Source organism: Lampris incognitus, chromosome 2 (genome assembly GCF_029633865.1).
Source record: "Lampris incognitus isolate fLamInc1 chromosome 2, fLamInc1.hap2, whole genome shotgun sequence".
Taxonomy (NCBI): Eukaryota; Metazoa; Chordata; class Actinopteri; order Lampriformes; family Lampridae; genus Lampris; species Lampris incognitus.
The window spans coordinates 95,678,114-95,702,003 of NC_079212.1; the positions used below are offsets into that span (position 1 = coordinate 95,678,114).

The window sequence follows — 23,890 nt, forward strand, 5'->3', positions numbered from 1 at the left end:
CACGACCCGGGGGTGCTCCTTTATTTACACTCCGGCCAGAGCTGCCAAAACACAACGACTTACCCCCGGCGTCACAACTGGCGACACCAGTCGAAGTCACGGTCCTAAGTTCAGTCGGTCATTAATAGTCCTCCACCCAGTCCGAGTGAAACCCCCAAACAACAACATCCCAACCACCCGAACACGCAAAAATATAACACAATCAACTTAAACATTAACAGTCCAGCGAGCCCCAGCACGGAGCCGCTGACAGTCGGGGCGACCGCCTCCTCCGGTCGCTACCACAGCAATGATTCACTAACCTGTTCAGGCTAATTTTAAACACTTATTTATACTTTATCTTTCGCAAAAAATGCGGAAAATCTCAGACTAAATTACTACCGAATGAATACACCGATACCGACAGTTACACGTAAAAAAGAATTAAATATATTAGATTTCCTTGTCAAAATAAAGAATTTTTGCTTAAAATAATCCATATTTGATTTTTTCTTCTTCTTCGGCCTGTGTAACACTGAACCAAATCCATGGGCTACAAATCGACGTGACGCGCGTCTGCTCTGTTCCGGTGTTACACTTTTACGGGACAGTTCCGGTGGTCAGTGGTTGGCGACGCTTTCGCACTCCCTCACCAGTGAGGTAAAGGCTTTACATAACTTCGCCTCTACATATTGTATAAAGTAATTTGGCAACGGCTTATCGCTGCCAACGTTTTAGTACTTGTTGGTTTCTACAACGACGTTAGTCTTGTGTTTCTATTGTACAGATGACACACAGGTTAGGGTCAACCCTGTCATGGCAGCTTAATTTGAGCTGCAACGTCAGCTAGTCGACTACTCTCCCCTTTGCTTTGGTCACTGTTAAGTGTTACACTTGTAACGCTACCTGTCAAAGAGATCACACTTATCACAGCGAGGCTTAGCATTATTTATGCTAACTGATCTGACAAATGTTAATATGATGTTTTACATGTGTATCGTTTGGGGCGGACTTGATGGAAGAAGTCATGGATCACAAAATAACCATTAGATGTTGATCTGGTTTGACAAGGATGCGACTGCCATGGAGAGCCCGCGCACTAAACGCAGCATCTGGGAAGAGGGCGTTCTCGCACCCTGCAGGGATGCTGCACTTTGTGCCAGCCAGCAGCACCGTTGACGCCCGGTCTATGCAGCAGCTACAAGCCTTCGTGTCCCGTGCATCGCGCCTCTTTGTTATCAGCGGTGCGGGTCTTTCAACGGAGTCGGGCATCCCCGACTACCGCTCAGAGGGTGTTGGACTGTATGCCCGCACCGACAGACGCCCCATGCAGCACGCTGAATTCGTCCGCAGTGCCAAGTCACGACAGCGCTACTGGGCGAGGAACTATGTGGGGTGGCCGCTGTTCTCGTCCCACGAGCCAAACTCTGCACACAGGGTCCTACAGCGGTGGGAGGAGAAGGGCAAGCTGCACTGGCTGGTCACCCAGAATGTGGATGCGCTTCATTCCAAGGCGGGGCATACAAGACTCACTGAACTCCACGGCTGTGCACACAGGTATGGAAACAGGCTCCGCCACACATCGCAGTGGGTCTTTAGATGTAAAAGCTTTTGAACTCAACTTTCCGGTTTGAAAGATGTGCCGGTCTTTTCTCCAGATGTATAATTGTCATACGTTAAGCTGAACTGTCTATTTTTTATTTATTTTTTGCTGGAATAACATTTAGCTTTTAAAATAAGAGACACAACTTTTGCTTGGTCAGACTACCAACAATTTATGCAACACTTAGAGGAGATGCAAAATGAAATGAACAGATCTCATGACTTCCACAGTTAGTCACTGCCTCTTATTACAAAGCTGACTCGGAGCTGTCACTCATTTGATATTTTGTCATACAATTTTATGCACTCCTAGGATCGCCTGCATGCTCCCAGAATGAAAATGTTGTGGGACAAAATATTGATATGTGAGTGACATGTGTCATTTTCAGGGTTATTTGTCTTGGCTGCAGCACTGTCTCGCCAAGACAGGAGCTCCAGAGGAGATTTGCTGCACTGAACCCTGGCTGGGCAGCAGAGGTGAATGCTGTGGCACCAGACGGCGATGTTTTCTTGGAAGAAAAGCAGGTCCTCCACTTCAGAGTTCCTTCCTGTCAGAACTGTGGAGGCATACTCAAGCCTGATGTTACGTTTTTTGGGGACGTTGTAAACAAAACGACGGTGCAGTTGGTGCACAAGAGGCTGGCAGAATCAGATGCAGTGCTGGTCACGGGCTCATCGTTGCAGGTAGGCTGTATTGGGGTGCTACCAATGTTAAATTTGAAGTACTGGACCTCTGCAGTGAGACCTGTAGTATGACAATAACTGATTTATTTGAAGATTGATTCATTATCTGGACAATTACTTTAAATGACCTGAAAAGTTAATTTCAGTTTTTTTTTCCTCTTTCTTCATCCTTCCCCAAGGTCTATTCGGGATACAGGTTCTTACTGGCAGCAAGTGATAGTAAAGTACCAATTGCCATCGTAAACATTGGGCCCACGAGGGCAGACCATCTGGCAGAGCTAAAAGTGAGTGCCCGCTGTGGTGAGGTGCTAGCAGTCATTCAGAACCTTTGAGTTCAGATATTAAATTGCACGTTCAGCAGTTCTGTCTCTCTACTGGCAGTCAGTACTACCTCAGAGTCAATCAGGTTGCAATATAACTACTTCAGGATTGATGTTGAAATTGTTTGAAACTTTCTTGTATAATGTTATGTGTTGAACTAAACTACAAGTTGCCATGGACGGACTGTACTAAGTACATGAATGTTCTTGAAACCAGACTTGATATTTTGTTAATGCATCATGTAAATGTTCAAAATATAACTGCACACCTTCATTGATACGCTGCTTTTGTTTAGTGTAAAACGCAGAAAGCCTCTCATACAAGCTCTGGGCAAGTAACCCATCTTGTGAGTGGGTAGTGTTTTAAGCTTGCAGTTGAATTGCCCTGTCCACTTGCACCTTACCCTGCTACTCAGAGGATGATTTCAATCACACCAGTACCTTGATACAAGTGAAGTTGACTTTTTTAATGAACATTTTAAAGATTTCCAGTGAAACCTTGTTTTGGTACTTACATGCAGCGATTAGTAGAATGAGCTGAAGAAAAAACTAATTAGCATTCAACTGTGTGGGCACATTGACAATATTCATGTGAAGTGTGTAGGTTGAAATGAAACTTTATGAAGACTTGATTGTGCCCACGGAGAACCAGTGTTTATCATAGGTACAATTGTTAACTGAAACGGTTGTGAATGCTGTACCTTGTGTAAAAAAACACCAACAGTGTGATTCAGTCAGTTTTATTGGAGTGATGCAGTAAACCCACTTTTGGACTCGATGTAAACTTAATTCATTGAAGATGATGTTGACAAGTCACAAACAGACTGAGGGCAAAGTGACCACTGATTGGCAAACAGTGAGATTACTTAAGACAGTTTGTCTGTGAAATCTCTCTTTAAGTCGATTGTCCCAATATGCCACAGTAGACTGAGTGTCTTTATGCAGACTAGCTGGGATACTAAAGGAGTAAAGACAACATCTGTGTCCTTCAGCGTCCGCTTGCCACGTTGCCCAAGCTTTAGTAACCATCAGCGGTGTCATTGCAAGGCAGTTCTCAAAGCTCTTGTTCTGATCAAACCAGTAGGTGACCGGGTATCCCAACAAAATCCCAAAGAGGGTGCACAAGTTCCACGGCTCAGATTTGTCCCCGATATAAAGAGGCTTCTCCGTCTCTTGCAGTTCTACATGTTCTCTTAAAATAACCAGTAAATCTTGTGTCATGCTTCTTAAATCTTTATTCAGCAGGTCGGCGATGATAGGTTTTTCCAGTGTGTGGCAGACATTGATCACCCCCACATTGCTTCCAAGAAGCATCTGCTCTAAGTTGGTCATTACAATCGCTCGATTAATAATGAGAGCATTGCCACTTATAACTAAAGTGTGGAGAGACTCTGAAACAAGCTGAGCGGACTGCAGTGAGTTCAAATACTGTTGTACTTGGGTTGCGCTGGCACCATTACTGTCGTATAGCAATGCTGGTTTCAAGCCCAAGTCAATGGCCAAAACCTGAGCAGCCAGGTCCAAACTAAGAGGTAAAGAGAGGGATTTTTTCCCAACAGACAAACATTTACGAGCAGAAGCAAAGAACAGCTCTTGAGAGGACATTGTCATGGAAAATGCACGGCACAAGGCTCAAACTGACAAAATGTACCAAAATAAAACACTCGCTTCATTAGGTAAACTCTTCCCCAATACTAATGACCTCAATTATTATTTTATGTTTGACAGCGGTTTTCTATTTTGTGTATGCCAGGTTACACTATTCATTCGAGTATGGTAAGAGTGCAAACCTATTAAATAAAATGTAAAAACAATAACATGTGGGTCAAAGAAAACAGTAACAGATGTTAAGTGCAGCTCAACTGTCCGGGTGGTTATGCAGTCCTCTTACAGTGGCATACAATAAAAAAAAGTCTTTATTAGGATGAAAAATGATAAATCTGTGACATTGGTAATGACATTTGTTTCCAGTGAAACAAATGCAAGCTTGATCTTCCCTTGCCTCCCAATTTGGTCCATGACACCTAAAAAGAAGATATGGAGACCATTTTAACGTCCTTAAAAGTGTGTAATGTTATTCTGTAATCTACCTGAAACTGTCACAGTTATGTTACAAAAGCACAAACAGGGACAAGCTAAGGGAATTATTGTTATGCACACTATTTGTGATTTGATTTCGAAGGTGAAAAGTGTCATAAGACTGCCAACAAAACAAAAAGTAAAAAGTTCTTCCAATCCTCTTGGGAGTTACCATCCATCCATCCATCCATTATCCGAACCGCTTATCCTGCTCTCAGGGTCGCGGGGATGCTGGAGCCTATCCCAGCAGTCATTGGGCGGCAGGTGGGGGGACACCCTGGACAGGCTGCCAGGCCATCACACAGGGCCGACATATACACACACACACACATTCATACCTAGGGGCAACTTAGTACGGCTGATTCACCTGACCTACATGTCTTTGGACTGTGGGAGGAAACCGGAGCACCCGGAGGAAACCCATGCAGACATGGGGCAAACACGCAAACTCCACACAGAGGATGACCCGGGACGACCTCCAAGGTTGGACTACCCCGAGGCTCGACCCCAGTTACCTCTTACTGTGAGGTGACTGCACTAACCACTGCACCGCCCTGGGAGTTACCAATGCTTTGGAAAAAGAGCCAAGAATGATCAATTTAAAAAAAAAACGTTTTTAATATCTTGAAGGCTAATCATATTAAAAGGGTAGGTTCACTTTTCTTTCTTTTTTTTTACCTAGACCTCATGTAAACATTATCAGGTGTGATTTAGAATTGCTAAGGCAAAAATAAATAAATTTTAAAAAATCACTGATTGCTTCAGTGTAGAGAAACATATCACTTCGCTGACCATTTTTGCTGGGCTTCAACACAGTGCAATGGGACAACTATTTAAGCCTTCAAAAACCATAACATATCTCCTTTCCAAAAAGGGGAAATTCACAATACAATCATTCATACATGTCTTAATATGTTCCATTAAAAATTAATCACAAACCATGCTCTAAATCAAATCTAATTTATTTCGTACTTCCGCCAATGTTTTCCTGGCTACATGCAAGCCAGTCTTTGGAAGTACTTGCAGGACTCTGGGACTTCCTGCTCCGATAGTTGGAATGCACTGCATCAAGTGCAATAATTAATTACAAATCACATCTGAGTTAGTTCCTGTTCAAATAAATCACATCTGGTTTTGTTCCTGTTCAAAACATATAAACTTAAAATGACAATATGTGTGACTGTACTGTGGGCTTCCCATTTACAAGAAAAAATGAGATATATCACAGTTTAAACAACTGCCCCCATTGGACCAGTGCAGAGATTTACCAGAGTGATGTTTTTCAATATTGAAGAGATCAAAGAAAATATGTACTATCCTAAATGATGCCTGGTGCTACAATGAGGTCTAGGTGAAAAAAACTGAGTATTCTTTAAAACTGTATTAATCCTACATTAATCAGCAAAAATATTTTGAAATACAATGAAATCACATAAAATACCACAAAGAGGTATAAAGTCACCATGAACTCACTAATGAATACCACAGACACAACAGAAGTCTGTATAGGAATATCTGAGGTATAACACAATGCTTCTGTGAACTTCTTTGGGTCACGGTGAGACCAGCATAAACAGCACACAACTCAAAGCTCTAGTTCAGTAGTCGGATACCTTACCATCATCCATTTCATGGATATACAGACGGAACTAAGCCACGGGTTGAGGAGACATCAGATCAAAATCTGAGAGATTTCTCGCAACCCAAACGCCAGCTGCAAACAACCCTAGATTGACCAGCAGATTCCTGTAAAAGACGTGTACAGGGTCAAACTCAGCTTTTGATTACAGGTGCTACTTAAAGCAATGCATCGGCGTCATATTCACCGTATGTATGCACTACACTCACTTGGGTAATGAGAAACCCAAATGAAATAACTGATCCGCTCAAACTTCAACCATAAACTATAACGGTAAGTAAGAGACAATATTAAGGAGATACGCCCGAGGATCGGCTCCAAGAAACGTTGTTACATGTGACTGTCGACCGGAAACCGTCGCGACAGAAGAGCAACGCTGGCTAATAACGTAACCTTGTCCGCGTTAGCTAGCTGAGAGTAGAGTAAGCGACACGGCACACAGACAACGTTACGATTCGTTTTACTCGCCTTCTAAAATCGTTCCTGTCTGCGGCGAACCGACAAGCAGAACTGATCCACTCTGCAACACCGGACGGCCCCGATGAGCCCTTTTTAACCGCGGCCCCAGTCATCTTGTAAAAATCTGTGCGTGCGTCCACCAAGCGGGAGAGCGGAACTGAAGACTTTTCTTAATGACGCCGAACAGGTAGGAAGGGTTTCGATGCAACACCAGTACGGTACGCCGTGAGGCTCAAACTTCATTGTTTTTCTCAATGAGATTTCCGTACGAAGAACGATAAAAAGAATTGAAATTAGATCAGGAAACAAAGGGTTGACATTACAAACGGGTCACGACAAGATAGCGACATCAGTCCAATTCTAGTTAATATCATGATTCTGAAAAGTCTTAACGCTCACAGTACATCACATATCAAGTGACGGCAACACATCCGCCACGTTGGAGGACAACGGCTCCAATCCATAGGCTACTGTGTTGCCCTCGCTGCGCGATGCTGGACGTTTTCTGAACAGTCAGAGGGGACAGAGTTAGTTTCAAGGTTTGATTCATACAGAATAGCTGTCGTGGTTCGATATTTTACAATGGTTAATTTCTGCGCTGTTTTTGGTTGTTCCAATCGAGCTGACAGAGAGCGGAGCAAGTCCTACTTTCGCTTTCCAAAGATAATCAGCCACCAAGGAGAAGCAACTCGAAGGTTGTCAGAGGGAAGAAGAAGAAGATGGGTATCGAGGATAAATCGGGAAGATCTTACAGATGAAAAAGTAGACTATGCGAGGGTCTGTTCTGATCATTTTGTCACTGGTAAGCTTGCATGATTGGTGATCTTACCTTAGGCCCTTTTGTTTTGGTTTTGTGAGTGAGCTGGCTTTGCGATGGAGGAGCCCTCCCTATATTGTGCATAACCTTGCAAGTCAACTTGAAATTTAGTTTTTTAGTTGCCTAAGTACTAGCTGTACATCCTCTCTGCTACCGTTGATTGGCACGGGGCAAAATTCTGCTGAGTCTTCCTCCCCAAGACATACAAACTCCCTGTTTCATGCTTTCAAACACCGCTCTTAATCATTGCGAGCTGCTCATATTAGATGGCTTTATTAATTTCTTTACTATGTTACAGGTAAACCATCAGCTCTGTTTATGAAAGAAGACATTGATTGGGCTCCATCACAATTACTTGGGTATCAGAAGTTCGGGCTCGGTTCTGTTGAATGTTTACAAGAACGTAATAGGAGAAGAGAAGAGAGAAAAAGAAAACAATCCCTATCAACTTGCACTGTAACAGCCAAAGAAGATACTGTCATTGAGCAGCAGCAGGGATTTCAAGAGGCTGGCATCGAAAGCAACAGATTCAATGATTCATCCTGCCAAACAGAGTTAACAGTGAAAGACATCAACATGGTTGAAGCTCGGAAGAGAACAATTGAAGAAATCTCCGACCATAAAAGAAATCTTCTGGCATTATCCTTATCAAAAGAGTCATTTCAGAATGATGATAAGAGGGTGTCATTTTATACTGGCCTACCCAACTTCATAACAATGATGGCTGTTTTGGATCTTTTGGAGCCACACATAGTAGTAACTGCCAGGAGCTCTCTTGATAAATTCCAACAGTTCCTGGTATTTCTCATGCGACTGAGATTGAATATGACATGTGAAGATCTAGGTTACAGGTTCAATGTGTCAACGTCAACAATTTCTAGAATCTTTCTTAATATCTTGGACATTGCATCAACAAGATTAGAATTTCTCGTTAAATGGCCAGAGAGAGAAGAGCTTGGGAAAACTGCTCCCATGGCATTCAGGAAACATTTTAAAACAAGAGTAGCAGTGATCATTGATTGCTTTGAGGTTCTTATAGAGAAACCAGCCAATCTCCTTGCAAGAGTTCAAACTTTCTCATCATGCAAGCACCACAATACAACAAAATTCTTAATTGGCATCTGTCCTCAAGGAGGAATATCATACATATCCAAAGCTTGGTGTGGTCGGGTCAGTGATAAGCACCTGACAGAGCACTGTGGTATATTAAATAACTTACTTCCAGGGGATATAGTACTTGCGGATCGGGGATTTGACATTGAAGAAAGCACTGCAATGTATCATGCAGAAGTTAAGATACCTGCTTTTACAAAAGGGAAAAAGCAGCTTGGTCCTTTAGAAATTGAGGCAACAAGAAATATTGCATCTGTCTGCATCCATATGGAGCATGTCATTGGCCTAGTACGGAGAAAATTTACAATTTTACAAGGAATTTTACCAACAGACTACCTCAGTAATCAGGATAGTGCTGGTATGACAGCAGTGGATAAAATTGCCTTGGTTTCTTGTGCACTGACAAATGTGTGTGATTCAGTAGTTCCTTCAGACTGATACAACTTTCAAGTTATTTTTTTTTCAATTGTGTGTTAATCATCATCAGCAGTTATAAGCTAAATTTTAAAATTACATGGTTTGAATATAATTGGTACAAGAGGGAGAGAAACTGCTCAGTTTTGTAAATTTATTATATTTTTACTGCCTTTTACAACTTATATTTAAATCAGGTTATATTTAGCTCATGATTTTTGAAACGTGTGATAAAATTGAAATTTTTTTAGTAAAACTTTTAACTAGCTCACTTACTGTAAGACAATTCAGTAAAAAAAAAAAAAAGAAGTTTTGAGCAAAGAAAGGAGTCTTAAGGTCCAGTGGAATGAAAAGACAGATCATTATTTCATTGATAGAGATTTCTGGATAAAGGCTGTTGCAGTGTTAACGATAGAGAGTTTATAATTTTGTACAAACTTACCGGTTCCAACCACAGTCCAAAGTTGGTTTGGCTCAAGCTAGTAGTTTTTGAATAACTAGGGTTCTTACATGTATTGCAAATGCACCAGTCCGCCTCGTGGCATCATCAGTTAAATACATACAAATTTAATATCTCAAGAATGTAAAGTGATAGCAAAAAAACTAAACTGTGAATGTCCCCTATTCAGAAAGCTATTTTAAAACAAGCAATAAAATAATGGTCAAAATGTTTCATTACATTGGACCTTAAGGCAGTTAAACTATTGCAGTTTTACTCTTCAAATTTTACGCAAGTAGTAAAACTTGCCATTCACCACAAAAAACTATTTTGATCTTGATCAAATACCACTTCCCACTTGGAACCTTAATAAGCCCTGTGCAGCCAGAGTGGAAGCACGATATTGGGCAGTATTTGTTGTCACAATAAATCATTGGTCTTCCTCCTTCCATGCCTTGGCAGTAGCACCATCTTTGACCAAGCTCCATCTGTGTGACGTCATCTGATGGTCCTTGTGTCTTATCATATTTGGCTGAGCTGCTTTACTGCTGATGAGTTGATCCACTATAGAACTTTGCAGCTAGCTCAGGAATCAGACATTTTTTTTAAAAACAAGGTGGCCCTCTGTACAGCTTTAGCCCGGAATTCCTGGTGTGGAAGAATCCTTTCAATGAATACGTCGTTTTCTGTCCAAACTACAAAGTCACCATATTTTGCTTCACTGCAAACATTTATTTGGCTTTGAACTTGGTAATAACGTGCATGATCTCTAGAAAGTTGCATTTCACCACGATCATTCTTTATCAAACAAAATCCCTTTTCATTTAGACCATCTTCAGTGGGGAAATCTTTGACACAGAATGGACATTTAACTTCAACGCAACCTTCACCACAGCACCTACAATTAACACCACTATCTGGGGAAACACCAGTGAATGGATTTTCTATTGAAATCACAAAGCCAGACTCCCTAAGCAAAAAACCTTCATGCTTCTCAGACATTAATTTACTATAGGCTTCAAGGCAATCTTCCTTTCATGATCACAACCCCACCTTGTTTGCGTCGATGTAAATTTGGAGCTTTCTGGATAGCGGCTTCTCTTAACTAGTGATTGAGAGGGCAAGTCAGCATTTGTATGACAACATGCCTTCATTACAGAGGCAGATATTCTGCCTGCCTTGTGAGAAATCCAACTCCGCGAGGATCAAATCAAATCAAATCAATTTTATATGTATAGCCCAATATCACAAATTACAAATTTGCCTCAGTGGGCTTAACAGCAACACAACATCCTGTCCTTAGACCCTCTCATCGGATAAGGAACAACTCCCTAAAAAAAACCCTTAACAGGGAGAAAAAATAGGAAGAAACCTTAGGGAGAGCAACAGAGGAGGGATCTCTCTCCCAAGACGGACAGCATGCAATGGATATTGTGTTCACGCAATTTACGTACTACAACATTGAAAGAGGATAACAGAAATATAATGGACATAAAACTTATGAAGAACATGATGCGCAGGATGCCAAGCAGTGTCCACGTGCCAACGGAGCAGTCCAGGACCCAAGCCACGTGACCAGCATCATCATGTAATAAAAGAAAAACTTATGTGAGGAGAGGAAGGGCAGGCAGCATCCAGATGGAGACCACCATCACCACGGAGACCTGGGAGGAGAACTGACTGCACGTGCATGCAAGAGAGACGCACATGACACCATTCAAACACAGAAAAAGAGAAAGGAGAAGACATCATTCAGAGAGACAGAAAAGACATGTTAGAGAAGAGAACAGTTTGCAATAGTCATTAGTCATAATCAATTAAGTCATCAATTAGTCATAATCTATACTCTGTAATCTATACTCGATAATCTCGTCGGCAGAACAGTGGTTGGTAAATTCATTGAGACAGAAAACCGACCCGCCATCCAGTACAGGTTGTGAAGCAGTCAACTTAAAGGCAACTAATTGTAAGCTAAGGCAAAAAGATGAGTTTTAAGTTTGGCTTTAAAGGACTCAACAGACTCGGATTGTCTATGGCAGCAGGCAGGTTATTCCACAACAATGGAGCCCGATAGGAAAAGGCCCTGCCACCAGCTGACTTCTTTTTAACTTTGGATACACACAGGAGCCCTGTATTTTGAGAAGGAAGAGCTCGAGATACAGGGGATGCTTGCTTCCTGGTGTCATTTTACAACCATCTCTACCTGCTCTTTAGTAACATTTATCTCGATTTCCTCACAATGCTTCAACAGATCACTGAAGTTTAGGTGGAAGGTATCTGGGTCAGTCAGTTCTGGCATAACAGTTGGATAATTTCTTGCTAGTGGCATTGGGCGGTACTGGTCAGAATAAGGTGACACAGTTTGCAGAGCTGCTGGCTTGCAGTTGCTCTTGTTATGTTTTCATAGAAGTTATGGACCTCAGCTGTAGAAGATTTGGGAACAGTGCCGCTTGTCTTTTTCTTGACATGATGTAATTCAACCAGCAACTCTTCTCCAGCTGATTCAATTCTCTAATCCAATTTATTTTTCTTTGTTTTCGGTGATGTAAAGTTCATATCACTGAGGACAGTATGGAACAAAATCAAGGGATGGTGGGAGCATCCTTTTCCTCTGTTATGGTCTTTGAATCTCGAATTCTAACAGCAGCCTCTGCATAGAGCATCACAGATGATGCAACATGTGAACAACTGTCATCTAGCCCTGCCATGCAGTTACAGTGGGCTGCCAGAATATTCCCACTCTTTTCACAAATAAGCCAAGGATGAAGAGGTGTACTATTCATCCTTTGAGAGTAGAGAACCGAAAAGTTTGAAAAGTAAAGTTTATTAGGATGCAATAAAAACGGGTCTCTTGAAATCAGTCTTGAAATTCGTGGGTCTTGAAATTAATACCAAAAAGTACCTTTAACTGTTTTAATGACATTTAAATTACAAGCAATTGCTAGTTGACTCTGTGCATAACTGTAGTCCACTGACTTCCGGTTTCTACCGCAGCGGTCATACCAGTTTTCTGTTTGTTGGCGTGTGCTTTTGACAATAACATGTTTTTCGTGGTGTCTGCAAGAGTTACCATGGATAAATGTCAACGACATGTACAGAATTGTCAACAAACTTTCACCTGCATCTACCAGCAAACAGGTGAAAAGTTTAAGTTGTACATATCAAGTAACTTGAGATCTGTTAGCTGAGTTTCAGAGGAATTGGTGGCAGGCCCACGGTGAGCCAGCTGAAGTGGGCTGCAGGGGCTTTGCAGGCCAGTCTCTTACACCGGGTCCTGGGACCCTTGAGGATTTGTAGGCTGCAAAGAAAAAGAGCCATTACGAACATCTTGGAAGTCACTGAAAAGGCTTCCCATTGGCTCTGGGTGAAGAGGGTGATGCGTGGACACAAGTTGGGGCTTGATCACCCCCGGCTGGGTTGCTCGGGCGAGGTTGTCTGATAAGACCCGAAACACCTGATGACCTCGGGTTCATTACTGACAATGTGTCCGGGTTGCACCACATGGTGTATCAAAAAAACCTACACGGCAGTACTGACAGCAAAAGTCATCAGTCTTCAGTGGGTAGAGGAGACTAAACCAAGTAAAGTAGTGATATGTTTAGATTCTGCTGCTGCAATGCAAACTATAAAATCAGGACAAACAGTTCAAGAGGATCTATTCATTGAGCGTTATATGATCTTATTAAATCCATGGCAACTAGGAATAATAATTTCTGTTGGATACCAGCACACGTTAGAATAGAGTGAAATGGATGCAGATAAGCTTGCTAAAAGTGCATGAAGCAAAATGATAATGATATTTTAGAAACGTGTTGTGCTAGATTAGAAACAATCACAAATTCATCACAGAATAATGAAATCGTGGCAGGAAATCTGGAATAGTGACACTAAGGTTAGAGATCATTACAAAATTCAAAAGTTTGCCAGAGTGAGACGTAATACCTGGTAAATGAGGAAAGAAGACGTTATTTCCTCTATGTTGAGATTAGGACATACAGGACCCAATGCTACTTTATACACAATAAAAAAGACCATGACGGATAAATGTGAGACTTGTCACTGGAAGGAAACGGTTGAGCATGGCCTGGTAGGTTGTAGGAAGTTCAGTGTAGAAAGAATGAAGGGCAGGGTGGTAGGTATGGGAAGGGAGTGGAGCATCAAAATTCAGTTAGAGACAGGGCACAAACAATCACAGGAGCAAATGGCCTTATTTAAATACTTAAACGAAACAGGTTTGGATACAACTTCCTTATAGCCATGCTGTTACACACTCCAGTACAGCAGGTGGCGGTATGCACGTCTAACGTTGGTTTGTAGTGCGCCAGTAAAACCGAGGAAAAAGAAGCTCAAACTTAAATGCCCTTTCAAAGCCGACCGGTTACGCCGTAGCCGAACATGTCCGCCACAAGATATCGCCGGTTTTTAAAACTGTGCGAGGAATGGCCGCGGGATGAGTCGAAGAAAGGTCGGGATTTGGGGACGTTCCTCCGTCAGAGGGTAGCGCACGCCTTCCGCGAGGGGGAAAACACGCAGGTGACGAGACGCCAATGCGACGCTCGTGTTTCTCCAACCAGGTTGTTGATGAAAAACTACCTCCCCTCGCGCCTGTCTTGGCGAGAGGATGAGGGAGGACCAGATTAACAAGATGACCTTGCTCTAAAGTTGCGCTGACGATGGCTGCGCTATAGTTGCTTAACTCCTATACGTAAAGTACAGGCTCGTGTTCGTATGAAGCTCAGCTCTCCTCGTTTTTGCGCAGGATTTGTGGTTTTCTTTTGGCAAAAGTTCACTCTAGTCAAGGCGCCGTTGACATGCTTTCCACACAGCTGAGACTGCTTTGTTTTCTCTCGTCAGATTTCAGATCCGGAGAAGTGCGACCAGATGTATGAAAATTTGGCCCGTATCAACAGTAATGTATACAGAGAGAGAGTAAGTGACCTTTTATCACGTTCATGATTGTATTGGATTTCTCTTAACTGTATCGAATGCATAGTGTTAGGACTTTGCACCAGGATACCCCACAAATTTAAATTGTTATACTGGGAATAGAGGACAGCCAATAGTAGTCCCTCTCAGATGGACATTGCACTCATTCAGAATTATCAGCAGCAGAAAGGTTTTTTGCCAAGGAAACATGAAAAATACCTCAATGGAGCAAAAAAATTGAAAATTTCCTATTTGCTATGGAGACATTTATCCAGCCCATTCAATATGGTGCAGGAGATGAAGCGCTTGGTTGCAGTTTTTCAGGTGGAATAGACGGAGCATGTTTGACAACACAGGATTCGGGCTTGTTCACTGTTGTATTCTATGAATGCATCCATAGAGCCCTTTGCATGCACAAGAAAAACGGTAGAAAGAACGGAGAACATTTACTTTGTAACCTTGACAGAAGTGCTCCCCATTTTATGCAAAGTATCTGAGGAAAAACAGTCTTTACAGGATACAGCCGGAAACAGACAAAGGTCAACATCCTACAGGGTGCAGAATATAACCTCAATATCATGGGTTACGGTATTGCAGGCAGCCATTGACAATGCAGTGGGCTTTTACCTGACCACAATGTATTAACTGACGTATAGGTGTTCTCATAAACATTTGATCTGATTTAAATGAGGCATATGGCATAGAAATAGATAAAGAAGTTAGGTCTGAAAGCGAAAGAAGATTTCTGGAGTGATTTGGACAAAGTGGTGGAGAGTGTACCTAAGGAGGAGAGAGTGGTGATTGGAGCAGACTTCAATGGGCATGTTGGTGAAGGGAACAGAGGTGATGAGGAGGTGATGGGTAGGTATGGTGTCAATGAGAGGAATGTGGAAGGACAGGTGGCGGTGGATTTTGCAAAAAGGATGGAAATGGCTGTGGTGAATACATATTTCAAGAAGAGAGTGCAACACAGGGTGACATGTATAAGAGTAGAGGAAGATGCACACAATTGGACTATATCTTATGCAGGAGGTGCGATCTGAAAGAGATTGGAGACTGCAAAGTGGTGACAGGGGAGAATGTAGCTAGGCAGCATCGGATGGTGGTCAATAGGATGACTGAATATCGAGACGAGGAAGAAAGTGAAGGCAGAGCCAAGGATCAAATGGTAGAAGTTGAAGAAGGAAGATTGTTATGTGGAGTTCAGGGAGGCGTTAAGACGGGCACTGGGTGGTAGTGAAGAGTTGCCAGATGGCTGGGCACCTACTACAGAAATAGTGAGGGAGACAGCTAGGAAGGTACTTGATGTGTCATCAGGACAGAGGAAAGAAGACAAGGAGATTTGGTGGTGGAATGAGGAAGTAAAGGGAAGTATACTGCGGAACAGGCTGGCAAAGAAGCAGTGGGATAGTCCGAGAGATGAAGAAAGTAGACAGGAGTACAAAGAGATGTGGGGTAAGGCAAAGGGAGGCAGTGAAGGCAAAGGAAAAGGCATGTGGTGAGTTGTACAAGAGGTTGGACACTAAGGGAGGAGAAAAGGACTTGTACCGATTGGCTAGACAGAGAGAGTGAGCTAAGAAGGATGTGCAGCAGGTTAGGGGGGTGAAGGATAGAGATGGAAATGTGCTAACAAGCAAGGAGAGTGCTGAGAAGGTGGGAGGAGTACTTTGAGGGGCTGATGAAGAAAATGAGAGAGAGAAGGTGGGATGATATGTGGATAGTGACTCAGAAAGTGTGGTGGATTAGCAAGGATGAAGTGAGGGCAGCTATGAAGAGGATGAAGAGTGGAAAAGCGGTTGGTCCAGATGACATACCTGAGGAGGCATGGAGGGGTTCAAGAGAGATGGCAGTGGGGTTTTAACTAGATTCTTTAACATAATCTTGGAAAGTGAGAGGATGCCAGAGGAGTGGAGAAGCATACTGGTACCAATTTTCAAGAATAAGGGTGATGTTCAGAGCTTTAGTAACTACAGAGGTATAAAGTGGATCAGCCACAGCATGAAGTTGTGGTTAAGAGTAATGGAAGCTAGGTTAAGAGGAGAAGTGATGATCAGCGAGCAGCAGTATGTTTTCATGCCATGAAAGAGCACTACAGATGTGATGTTTATTTTGGAGAAGTTAATGGAAAAGTATAGAAAAGGTCAGAAGGAGCTACATTTGTGGATTGTGAGAAAGCATATGACAGGGTGCTGAGAGAGGAGGTATGGTATATGAGGAAGTCGGGAGTGGTAGAGAAGTATGTAGGAGTGGTGCAGGATATGTATGAGGGTGGTGTGACAGTGGTGAAGTGTGCAGTAGGAATGACATGGGTTCAAGGTGGAGGTGGGATTACATCAAGGATTGGCTCTGAGCCCTTTCTTGTTTGCAATGGTGATGGACAGGTTGATGGATGAGATCAGTCTCTGTTGACTATGATTTTCACGGATGACGTTGTGATCTGTAGTGAGAGTAGGGAGCAGGTTGAGGAGAGCCTGGAGAGGTGGAGGTATGCACTGGAGAGAAGAGGAATGAAAGTCAGTAGGAGCAAGACGGAATACATATGTGTGAACGAGAGGGAGGACACTGGAATGGTGAGGATGCAAGGAGTAGAGGTGAAGAAGGTGGATGAGTTTACCTATGCCGCTGTATTGTTTATAAGGGTGGGGATATCTGCAGTCAGTTGAGACTGAAGAGGTCACTTAGATGAGTGATGAAACGTTTCTCTCAATAAACGTTGTGTCCAGATGAACTGATTCAACTTTCTGTGATTTTCTTACCTGTATTATTGAGCATGCATCAAGACATATTGATTTTAATGCATCTTCAAAAGACATTATATCAACTTCAAACTGGGGGCACAACCTCCATGGAGAATTTGTCATCCTACCAAGTATTTCTTACTAAGTGGGTGAAATATGCTATTGTATGTGTATTTAAGTCAAGTCAAATTTATTCATAGAGCACCTTTAAAACCCTTGTTGACAAAAGTTGTGTACAGACCGGAGCAGGTAGCTAAAACGCATACAAGAAACACCAACATAGACAACAAGGCACATAGCTCGTATGGACGACTAAGCAACACATGGACATGGGCACAAGCCAGAAATCAGCCACATCAGGTGTTTAGTGTATTGCATTTTAGGTTGCAGGTTGTTGTGACATTTATTTCCACGTTTGGTGGTTTCTTGTCACTCTTCAACGAGGCTGTTTGAGGTGACGAAATGGGACAGCATAGGGGGGATTTAGTAAATGTCATTCAAACTGGTCTGTCAGGCCAGCAGTTTCTGAGGTATTGTGGATAACAAACAAACGTCACCCCCGGTCTCCTCCCTCGATGTGGGGTTGACATAAAAAGTGCACTGACCAGCTGTAATATTGACCAGCACAACATAAGCCACTGCGCGAATCTTTTGTAGGAATGAATCGAAAGAAATTAAAATTCTGATCCTGAAAATCTACAAAATTTGAGTGTTCACGAGTAATAGTGTTTGAAATTCAAGTGTTTAGTATGCTACATTTGTTTAGCGTTACAACAGGATTTAAAGATGTGTAGTGCCTAACCTGTCCAAGTCAGGACACATTGTAATATCACTATCAACAAAATTACTTCTCGGTCAGTGATGTAGGTTATTTTAAGGAGGGTGGGCAGTCCATTCACCCTTAAAGCATTTATACGATTCGTCTCAACAACAGTTAAGTAGACGGAGGCAAAACAGGAAAGGCACTGGAGAGAAATGTTTGTTTAGATTATTGTGTAGTGTTTTTCTATTTAACATTACCCGGCTCCTGACTTTAGTTAGTTGGTAATGACATAGAAAAATGGTCATCATTTGTAACCGCTGCATGTTATCTGTTACAGTAGGCCATCACATTGTATGTTTTATTTAAGGGATCATCATGTTGCTAAATTATTTGTTGACCTATCAACAAAAAGTTCCTCATTTTGACATCACGCCAATATCCAGTATGTCAGAGTTGGAAAAATGTAAAATTTTTTGTAATATATTTTTTGCGCTTCGATTTTAATATTGTATTAACATGTGCCATCAGCTGAGTAGTTTGACTTAACTCAGTTTTCTTAATTGCAATGCGTCCGGGTTTTTTTCTTTACTGAATATACAATCACTGGCCACTTTATTAGGTACACCTTGCTAGTACCGGGTTGGACCCCCTTTTGCCTTCAGAACTGCCTTAATCCTTCGTGGCATAGATTCAACAAGGTACTGGAAACATTCCTCAGAGAGTTTGGTCCATATTGACATGATCGCATCACGCAGTTGCTGCAGATTTGTCGGCTGCACATCCATGATGCGAATCTCCCGGTCCACCACATCCCAAAGGTGCTCTATTGGATTGAGATCTGGTGACTGTGGAGGCCATTTGAGTACAGTGAACTCATTGTCATGTTCAAGAAACCAGTCTGAGATGATTCGAGCTTTATGACATGGCGCGTTATCCTGCTGGAAGTAGCCATCAGAAGATGGGAACACTGTGGTCATAAAGGGATGGACATGGTCAGCAACAATACTCAGGTAGGCTGTGGCATTGACACGATGCTCAATTGGTACTAAGGGGCCCAAAGTGTGCCAAGAAAATATCCCCCACACCATTACACCACCACCACCAGCCTGAACCGTTGATACAAGGCAGGATGGATCCATGCTTTCATGTTGTTGACGCCAAATTCTGACCCTACCATCCAAATGTCACAGCAGAAATCGAGACTCATCAGACCAGGCAACGTTTTTCCAATCTTCTATTGTCCAATTTTGGTGAGCCTGTGCGAATTGTAGCCTCAGTTTCCTGTTCTTAGCTGACAGGAGTGGCACCCGGTGTGGTCTTCTGCTGCTGTAGCCCATCTGCCTCAAGGTTCGACGTGTTGTGCGTTCAGAGATGCTCTTCTGCATGCCTCGGTTGTAATGAGTGGTTATTTGAGTTACTGTTGCCTTTCTATCAGCTCGAACCAGTCTGGGCTTCTCCTCTGACCTCTGGCATCAACAAGGCATTTTCGCCCACAGAACTGCCGCTCACCGGATATTTTCTCTTTTTCGGACCATTCTCTGTAAACCCTAGAGATGGTTGTGCGTGAAAATCCCAGTAGATCAGCAGTTTCTGAAATACTCAGACCAGCCCGTCTGGCACCATCAACCATGCCACGTTCAAAGTCACTTAAATCACCTTTCTTCCCCATTCTGATGCTCGGTTTGAACTGCAGCAGATCGTCTTGACCATGTCTACATGCCTAAATGCATTGAGTTGCTGCCATGTGACTGGCAGATTAGAAATTTGCTTTAACGAGCAGTTGGACAGGTGTGCCTAATAAAGTGGCCGGTGAGTGTATATCTCTGTGGAAACAAAATTGTCATATTCAGTGCATAACCTTTTCATTTTTTTCTGTTCATTTGTTTCCAGTTCCCTCGAGTAAGAGACACTAGCTTTACCGGCGTTACAGTGGAAGAATGTAAACTGCTTTTGTCAGGTAAAGTTTCCACAATATCACAATTGGTTGACACAGAAAACTACAAACAACCAGTTTCAAAGCATGTTCCTGATCATTTCAGCAAAATCTGACTGCTGTCAGCCAATGTGAAAATGAATAAATGTTAGGAAAACATTTTAGGGGGGAGCCTAGCCTCATTCCGACTTTGTTAACAGGAAGTATGCAGCAGATGGATGAGGAAAAGAAAGGTTTGTGGAAGACGTTAATGGAGCGATTCTCCTCGAAGTCGCCAGAAGATGGTCCGGCGAAGGCTCCTGAAAAATAGCATTTTCCACTGCATTCTCTTTTCATCCTGTTTTAGAAATAAAGCTTGTCATCGGTACCGCGGCTTCATGTTTTCATGACATGCTTGAGGCGTAATGGCGCTCACCAAGAGATTCTAGACTATTAGTTTTTGAATGTTGTAACCAACATCGCTTCAGTTAATACATTGCTTCAGTAATGTAATAAAGCTGTAGATCATATACTGTATGTTTTAAGTAAGCCTTAGCATCAGCGGTCCGAATGACCTCGCTTGAAAGCAGGCCCAACGTCTTCCAAGTAGGGCTAGCGTAAGTTCAATTTCCAGTTATCGCTTTGAATAAAAGCTCTCCATTCAAATCTCAACATGTCTGATATGACTCTTTACTTCAGTCGTTTCAAATATTAACAGACCCGATTGAAATTCACACTGCATCATAAAATATAAATCAGTTCAAAGTTTGTTGGAGGAAAGACATGAATGAATCTGCCATGATATGTGGTTTGTCTCCTCAGACGAGTGTGTTTTCACAGATTAACTGCCACATTTCCCAAACTTGATTAGATAGGCTTCAGAGGACACAACTTTTGCCAGCTACTCCTCTTTTGTGTCAGAGTTGTCTCTCCATATGCAGTAGTTCAGGGATGTGGCCAGACACAACCATGACAGGTAGGGTGCCATGAGCAGGGTGGCAGTGCAGCTGATGGAGTACCAGGACAACATGGTGGCCCCAACAGTTCCAGTGAGAACCACGATCTCCACCAGTGCCTAAAAAAAACATGAAAAGGCAGAGCATATTTATAGAACACGTGGAATCTTTGTCATATTCATCACACCACTTCGTTGAGCCACACTGTTGTTTCATTAAGAGTATGCGGAAATTTACCAATTTCAGTTTATGTGCCCCGAAGAAGATAGGAGTCCAGGCCCAATTCAGAGCTAGCTGCAGGCCATAAAGTCCCATGGGCAGCAGCGCTTCCTCTGTGAAACCTCCAAGCTCTTTCCACACGAGATAGGAACCGTACCTGAGACGAGTCCAGAGTAGTGTCACAATAATGTCACAGATAAATGGATGTGGATGTAGTGACCAGACTATTATAGACCCATTCAATGATGAGACAAGAGACTGACCCCATTCCTGTATACAGGCAGGTCCACACTACAGGGAATGCTGCATTTGGTGGACGCCATGATGGTTTCTGAAGAGTGGGGTACCAGGTCTTCACTTCTTTGCGTGTGACGTAGCCCCCGTAGAGCCCACCAAGGTGTGGCAGGGCAGTCAGCCCGATCATTGGCAGCCACATGTCTTGAGAGTGGAGTTACATGAGGACAGGTTATTGCTGCACACTACTTTCCCCCCCACTGCATGTTTTGCAACTTGAAAGAAAACCGCTCTCCTTCATGGCTACCCGGGGACCATGTAAAGCAGTGGTTCTGAATCAGGTCCTAAGTACAGGTACCACCAGTACCGCTGGTTTTCTATTCAGCCAGGTAGTTCATTACATTCACCTGCTGTTCCAGGTCAAACGCCTCCCTGATTGGTGGCTGGAATCACTCGAACAACAGGTGATCTAATGAGCTACCCGGTTGAATAGAAAACCAGCAGTAAGGGTCCCTGAGGACCTGATTGAGAACCATTGCACGAGAGGCGCTATCCAGTGCCATAAAAATTATGTAAGTGAGAAATAAAGCCAACTATGTCCTGAATGTTCTCAATTAAAAACCCTATAGCTACCAGCTGAGGACAGATAAACACGGTAGGATACTGACACAGGCAACCTGAGTTGGTAACACGTCTACGTGTCCGGCTGCACGGCAACACATTTCTAATCTGTGTCTAATCTAACTAAATCTCTCAAACTGTCGCCGAGACCCAAGATCAGGGACAGAAAGTCGGTTAATCTAGCAGACGCTTACCTTCACCCAGCTACCTAGCAGGCACAGCGGCAGGTCGTCGCGACAATCCCGGTTTAACACACGGCGGGTCGGGGAGCAGGTGTCATGTCGCCGGATTTGGGCGTAAACTGGGTTTAATCAGCACAGCCCTCAGGGACACTCCCAGGGCGACCTGCGGCGTGTTGAGCTCCGATAGCTCACCAGCCAACATCTACCAAGGAAACGCCGGACGCTGTGGCCGGGCTGTCGCGTTCCCGCCGGGCCAAAAAAAAAAAAAGGTTAACAAAACTTTATTTAAATCAAATTCAAAACATTACAAAGATAACATATATATATATATATTTTTTAAAAACCCATCGTTATTTCGGTCGTGATGTCACACGTGACGTCACGATGCCGCCGATCCTTGGAAGACGGCACCCGGCGTCGCGTTGCCCTTGGAAACGGCCCAAGTCTAAAACACCGATTATACACAATACAGCAGGGGACATGGAAAAAAAATTAAATACATGTGTTCAAGGCATCGTATATTTTCTAAGTCTTAAGGTCACAACGAACTGTAAACTACTAATAAGACACGTTAGCCCCGAGCTAACGGGTCTGGTCCTTTAGCCGAGCGGTTAGCGATGTCTCCGTGTGGTGCAGTACACTCGTATCGAATCCCGCACCGGGCAAGAAAATAACCGGTTACATTGGTGGCAGCGGTGGGATCCGGAAGTGCGCAGATCCTCAGAAGTCTCTTCGGAGCGCGGGAAGAACAAGCGCGAGGGCGCGCTTCCGGGGAGGGTCACGACTGTAAACTACTAATAAGATAACGGGTCTGACCCTTTAGCCGAGCGGTTAGTGATGTCGCCTTGTGGTGCAGTACACCTCATATCGAATCCCGCACCGGGCAAGAAAATAACCGGTTACAGAACTTTCTTTTTTTCTTCAGCTAAGTGCTTCCGGGCGTAATGGGTGACGTCTGTGTCCATGCCCGGTGTAGGTTATCCATCACTGGCCAAATTCACCGTCACTCTTGTACTGACACAACGCGTGACCTTTCCCACACTAGCCTGTATTTTCCTGTTAGAAACGGTGAGTTTATGTAGGCCTACCATATAGGACTACAGGCAGAAGAGGTTTTAAGATTATGTTTACCACCACTTTCAATCATATTGTTTATACATCAAGTAATCAGAACCAGAACTGTGTTTATTGGCCATGTAGGTTTGCGCATACATGGAATTTGACTCCGGTTTCGTGGCTCTCTGTGTACTTAACATAGAAAGACAACACTACAATACACCAATCTTCAGATATATACACAAGGATTGACTACAGGCGAAATAAGAGGTGAAAGTGCAATGGGGCGGCACGGTGGCACAGTGGTTAGCGCTGTCGCCTCACAGCAAGAAGGTCATGGGTCCGAGCCCTGGGGTGGTCCAACCTTGAGGGTCGTCCCGGGTTGTCCTCTGTATGGAGTTTGCATGTTGCCCCCCGTGTCTGCGTGGGTTTCCTCCGTGGGCTCCGGTTTCCTCCCACAGTCCAAAGACATGTAGGTCAGGTGAATCGGCCGTACTAAAATGTGTGTGTGTGTGTGTGTGTGTGTGTGTGTGTGTGTGTGTGTGTCGGCCCTGTGTGATGGTCTGGCGGCCTGTCCAGGGTTTCTCCCCGCCTGCCGCCCAATGACTGCTGGAATAGGCCCCAGCATCCCCGAGAGCAGGATAAGCGGTTCAGATAATGGATGGATGGATGGAAAGTGCAATGGTGCCAAGCCAGAGATGCTGAAGTAATCCACATCCTGCTGATCAGTCTTGGTTA

At 43.4% G+C, this 23,890-nt stretch overlaps 5 protein-coding genes across 5 annotated transcripts; 2 read left to right on the top strand and 3 right to left on the bottom strand.

The window, feature by feature from the left end:
- The first annotated feature begins 596 nt into the window (after positions 1-596).
- Positions 597-2,617, top strand: sirt4 (sirtuin 4). Its single transcript, XM_056273632.1, has 4 exons — positions 597-639; positions 1,051-1,536; positions 1,971-2,265; positions 2,445-2,617. The coding sequence occupies exons 2-4, from the start codon at positions 1,052-1,054 to the stop codon at positions 2,595-2,597; spliced, it is 933 nt and encodes a 310-aa protein (XP_056129607.1). The 5' UTR covers positions 597-639; position 1,051; the 3' UTR covers positions 2,598-2,617.
- A 756-nt stretch (positions 2,618-3,373) lies between these two features.
- Positions 3,374-4,196, bottom strand: c2h1orf74 (chromosome 2 C1orf74 homolog). The gene has a single exon (XM_056273633.1). It carries the CDS (start codon positions 4,194-4,196, stop codon positions 3,399-3,401), a length of 798 nt encoding a protein of 265 aa, XP_056129608.1. The 3' UTR covers positions 3,374-3,398.
- Positions 4,081-6,919, bottom strand: tomm6 (translocase of outer mitochondrial membrane 6 homolog (yeast)). The gene is made up of 3 exons (XM_056273634.1): positions 6,772-6,919; positions 6,283-6,410; positions 4,081-4,609 (listed from the first exon to the last, which is right to left on the bottom strand). The coding sequence occupies exons 1-2, from the start codon at positions 6,873-6,875 to the stop codon at positions 6,314-6,316; spliced, it is 201 nt and encodes a 66-aa protein (XP_056129609.1). The 5' UTR covers positions 6,876-6,919; the 3' UTR covers positions 4,081-4,609; positions 6,283-6,313.
- Positions 6,920-13,868: 6,949 nt separating this feature from the next.
- On the top strand, positions 13,869-20,546 carry LOC130107273 (ubiquinol-cytochrome-c reductase complex assembly factor 2). The gene is made up of 4 exons (XM_056273794.1): positions 13,869-14,078; positions 14,400-14,474; positions 19,863-19,929; positions 20,106-20,546. Exons 1-4 carry the CDS (start codon positions 13,941-13,943, stop codon positions 20,213-20,215), a joined length of 390 nt encoding a protein of 129 aa, XP_056129769.1. The 5' UTR covers positions 13,869-13,940; the 3' UTR covers positions 20,216-20,546.
- A 49-nt stretch (positions 20,547-20,595) lies between these two features.
- tspo (translocator protein) lies at positions 20,596-22,313 on the bottom strand. Its single transcript, XM_056273793.1, has 4 exons — positions 22,109-22,313; positions 21,323-21,497; positions 21,078-21,216; positions 20,596-20,959 (listed from the first exon to the last, which is right to left on the bottom strand). The coding sequence occupies exons 2-4, from the start codon at positions 21,493-21,495 to the stop codon at positions 20,786-20,788; spliced, it is 486 nt and encodes a 161-aa protein (XP_056129768.1). The 5' UTR covers positions 21,496-21,497; positions 22,109-22,313; the 3' UTR covers positions 20,596-20,785.
- Between the last annotated feature and the right edge of the window lie 1,577 nt (positions 22,314-23,890).